This window comes from Merops nubicus, unplaced genomic scaffold (assembly GCF_000691845.1).
Source record: "Merops nubicus isolate BGI_N331 unplaced genomic scaffold, ASM69184v1 scaffold10160, whole genome shotgun sequence".
Taxonomy (NCBI): Eukaryota; Metazoa; Chordata; class Aves; order Coraciiformes; family Meropidae; genus Merops; species Merops nubicus.
Window position 1 is genome coordinate 20350 of NW_008580871.1, and position 4619 is coordinate 24968.

A 4619-nucleotide genomic window follows, 5' to 3' on the forward strand; every position below is an offset into this window, starting at 1 on the left:
TGCTGAGCTCGCCTCACTCTGCAGAGCTGCTGCTCTGCTGCCACAGCACTCAGAGCTGCAGCGTGAGCTTGTTCCAGCCGCTGGGAAAGCGTCAATAACGGGAAGGCAGCTTCCTCCCTCTGAGCAGCAGTCAGCCAGAGGTGAAGCTGGCTTCCATTCTCCAGTGGACAACTACTCTTTTCGCTGGAGGAAGGGTTTCTTCAGTCTAGAACTAGCTTAGCTAGGGGAAAAAAAAGCCCGGGAGATGCATTCTGTTCTACAGCTAATAAGCCAACTCTTGCACAGATGGCCTCTGAGCGAGAGGGCTCTGGAAGTCCAGGGGATCAGAAGGAGGAGAAGCAATAAGGAGTCTCTGTCTTGCCTTGACCAGAGTATGAAGAAGAGGTCGTTTTTCTTGACGCTTGGGAGAGAAGGGACCTTCCTGAGCAGCAATGGGCAGAATTCAGACTTACTGTGTTTTTGCAGTATTCTATATATAAAATTCTTTAATGTATAAACTTAGTGATGTGTCTGCTAGATAAATTGTCACTTGATGGAAGTTAATTCATGCCAGACAAAGTTCTAGAGTGTTTGGCCCCGTGATATTCAACTGAGGCACCTGGGGGACTCGCTGATCATTTTATCTCTGATACTTGACACAATGGTGTACTAAATCTGATCTCGAAGTTTGGAAACCATGTCACTGAAGCAAAGGGTGGAGATGGAAGTCCTGCTGGAACTGGGAGGAGGAGGAGGATGCCTGTAAGGACCCTCCCTGTGGATCCGAGTAGGTGTGAGCAGGTCCTAGGGCCTGTGAACAGCAGCCAAGGCTGGTTCCATTGCTGGAGAAGGCTCAGATCTGCAGCTGGGGTAGCACCCCTGTTCCCAGGGAGAGGGGTTACTTCAGAGTTAGCTGTAACGTTATTTCTTAGAAAAGAGGCTACATGGAAGTTAAATACTTTGCTTGTCTGAGCCTTCTGCTTCATCCTGTGTCTGTTCTCTGCTTATGGTAAAAAAATCTCCTTGGTAATAAAACTGTTATTGGATCCAATCTGGATTTTTTTAAAATAAAAGCAGAAAAGTGTCCAATGGAGTGCTTGGTATCCTAGTGTTTGATGGAGAACATGAGCGTGTTACCTGCCTGTGAGAGCTCCTGGGGGGGATCAGCCACCCAGCTGTCCTGGCACCAGCTTTGGGGAATCTGTGCTTCATTCACATGGAGAAAGAAGGCACCTGGTGTCAGGTTAGGGTCTGTCCCTCTGCTGCACTCCCAGGGGGTGCCTGGGAGTTCTGCTGGGATCTCCAGAGGCAGTAGGGCTTCACCTTCACACACTTGGTGCTTGGGCTCAATCTCTTTTAACAAGCTGTAGCCGTGGAGCGCCCACTGCTACTTCGGGCAACCCTGTGTTCCAAGGAGGTGCAGCCTCCCTGCCACAGTATCTATCTCCTCTGTCCTCCCTGTTCCTCTGTGTGTGTGGTCAAGTGGAAAGAAAAAGCAGCTGCCTTGTGCTGCCAGCTCAGATATTTAGGAGGCAGGAAAGGATTCTTTCTTCTGGCACTCTAGACAGCTTCCTAAATAAAAGAAGCTGTGGGGGAAGGCTACAAATCCTGGTTCTGTGAACTTTAAGTTATAGACTGGAAGGGATGAAGAGTGTGCTTCAGACACCAAGCTCTTCCCAGCAGTCCTAGTAAGATGGACCTTGAGGGGCTCGAGCGTGGCCAGAGATGGGCAACAAAGCTGGGGAAGGGTCTAGAGGAGCAGCTGAGGAAACTGGGGCTTTGTCTAACTCGGAGACAAGGAGGCTCAGGGGAGACCTGGCTCTCCACAGCTCCCTGACAGGAGGCTGGGGCCAGGTGGGGGTCGGGGCTCTTCTCCCAAGGAACCAGTGACAGGGCAAAAGGAAATGGCCTCAAGTTGAACCAGCGGCAGTTCAGCTTGGACCTAAGGAACAATTTCTTCTCCTTGAGGGTTGTCCAGGGCTGTGCCAGGCTGCCCAGGGCAGTGGTGGAGTCCCCATCCCTGGAGGGGTTTCCAAGCCGTGGAGATGTGGTGCTGAGGGACACGGGTCAGTGGGGGCCTGGCAGTGATGGGGGAATGGTTGGACTCAATCTTAAAGGTCTTTTCCAACCTCAATGATCATGAACTCTGCTGTGGTTGATAGCGGGAGGAGGGCAGAGGCTGGTGGAGCAGGCCAGTCCCAGTTGGACTGGATGCATGAACATGAGGCTCCCATAAGTGACACAAACTAATTATCTGTGGGTCCAGGTCCTGTGCTGTTGATTTTTTTAAAATGGCTGGGCTTTATTTGTCACAGGCAGGTCATGGCAGGCTGAGGTGTGCTTGGGTGGTGTGCCCAGTCATTGTTTCCTGGGATTTTGAGGAACATATGGCCAAGGCCAAGGGTGTTGACGCAGCTGGGGCTCCCAGGGGCTGTTTGTGCCACCCAGGGTGTGCGAGTGTGGCTGGGGTGTGAAGCTGCGGGCTCCATTCTGCCGGGGTGTGACCCTGCTCCTGTCCTGCCCCTGGGTTTGGCCGGGGCAGGGAGCACTTTTCCCTGCATCTCCAGAGAACGACCTTTACAAATCTCGCCTGTGAGTGCCTTCTGTCCTGAGCTTCCCCCTGCTGCCCCCTCTGTCAAAACTCCTTCCTTGTATAAAACCTGGAGGAGAGGCGAACTCTGCAGCAAAGCGAGCTGGGCATTTCAGGTGCTGAAAGGAAACGTCCTTAAGTGAAACAGTTTAAATCCCATCCCCTGTGGAAGCTTTTCCTGCGGCCTGCCCGACCCCGCAGGCAGATGCTGGGGCAGCCCAGGACAGAGCTGCTGCCCGTGGGGGCTGCCGCTCCGCCCACCCCCGGGCTCCTGAATCATTCATCGGGCTCAGCTTTTACTTCTTCAACAAATTCTTTTCCCTGTCACGGTTTAAATGCATCTTTCATGGATGGTCTTTATTTTTTCATGCGCTGTTCTTGAGCTCCTCCTTTAGAAGTTAAATTATTGAATTGAGGAGGGAAAAGTGAAATCGGGTGATGCGTGGCAGGCTGAGAATGGGTTCTTGCTGCAGAAAGATGCCAGAAGGCAGGAGATGCAGCAGCTGGGCTGTTTCTCTCCAAGAAAAGGAGCAACTCCTGTCCTGAGGAGTTAACGGCTGCCCTCAAGCTGTTGGGAGGGCCAGTCAGCACCAGAGAAAAGGTGTTCAGGCTCTGTTGCCTGCTGTTGTTTTCCATGTAGCCCCCTCATCTGAGGAAGCCTGTAGCCCCAGCAGCGCTGCCATCAGTGACTACTCTGTGTATCAATCATTCAGAAAAGTTTTGCAGATGTTCTTTAGGGGAAAAAGGTGACCAAGTGATGTCTGTGCTTTGCCCTGCTCGCATCCTCCAGGGCCCCCCCTGGGAGCAGCAGTGTTCTGTGGCACGAGTGGATTCCAGCAGCACAGCGCCCGCCTGACTGCTCCCGGGGAGGGAAGGCTGCGATGTCAGGCGGGTGCAGCTTATCCCCATCCGCCTGCGGCGGCTTCTTCCCCTTTCCCAGAAGCCTTCCCCACCCCCCACCCCGGCTCAGGCCAGCCACAGCACACTGTGCCTGGCCGGGGCAGAGGGGCTGGGAGGCGGTGACTGGGATGCTCAGCAGGTGCTTTGTGGAGTCCCCGGGTTGAACTGGGAGGGCAGGATCACCAGGGAAGCACCAGCACAGGGCAAGTTGTCATCCACTTGTCCATCTGTGTACACTGTCCCTGTCCTATCAGGCACAGAAACCTGTAGCTCAGCTCCTAAAGCCAGGGGTAATCCACTGTTCCGAGGAGGATTATAAAGGGTTCCCTGGGACCAGATGCACATGAAAAAAAATACCTGTAAGAGTTGATATTGGTACTTGCTCAGCCCCAGAAAAGAAACAGGACTTTAAATCCAACCAGGTAGTTCAGAAATTCGCAGTGTCTGCTCAGAGTGACTCAGTTGGTATAAAAGCCAGTCCGAGTCCCAGCCCGGTCTCTGTTCAGCATCCAGCTGTCGGTGCCTACTCAGCATCAGCAGGAGAGCATCACCTCTGCCGGGGCGGCAGCCTCCCTGCCATCCCTTAATAAAATTAAAAAGTAAATGGCTTCAGTGTCATTTTGTCGCTGCGATTCCAGCCGGTCCCATTTCAGGCTGTCCTGGAGGCAGAACCAGCAGGTGCTCCCTGGGCTGTGGCACTCCCAAACCCACCGCCTGCCATCTTGGGGGCAAAAAAAGTCAGGTTGTGGGTTTGCAAAGCTGGCCCTGGAAGCTGCGGGCATGTTTGGATGCAGTTCTTGGGGGTGTGCTCAGGCACGGGGAGGCAGGTCGGCTCCCACAGCCCCGCTGTCCCCCTGAGCTGTGGCACAAGGGTGGGCTCACCCCCGAGACGTGCCCACTGAGAGCCGGGCACTGCCCGCTCAAATCGCCTCCAACAACGCAGTGATACGAGAAGCCCCAGCAAAAAACTGGTGGCCCCCGCTCCCCATGCCGAGCCTGAGTCGGGGAGAGGCCGCTCTGAGCCCCCGCTGCCCCGGGTCAGGACGGGGAGGCCTGTGCCCGTGACCCGGGGACTCCGGCAGCCTGGCGCTTATCTGCCCGGCACAGGACCAGGCTGCGGGACACAGATTCCTCCCGCCGGCCGCCGCCC

At 54.7% G+C, this 4619-nt stretch overlaps 1 protein-coding gene across 1 annotated transcript in view; it reads left to right on the forward strand.

Annotated features, from left to right (window-relative positions):
• HSPA9 (heat shock 70kDa protein 9 (mortalin)) overlaps positions 1-717 on the forward strand; it is a gene marked incomplete at its 5' end in the record, with an annotated part of 19930 nt that extends 19213 nt beyond the window's left edge. Inside the window, one exon of the mRNA XM_008944080.1 lies at positions 286-717. Within this exon, the coding sequence (XP_008942328.1) occupies positions 286-345 (60 nt within the window). The remainder of the gene's footprint in view (positions 1-285) is intronic.
• Positions 718-4619: the final 3902 nt, after the last annotated feature.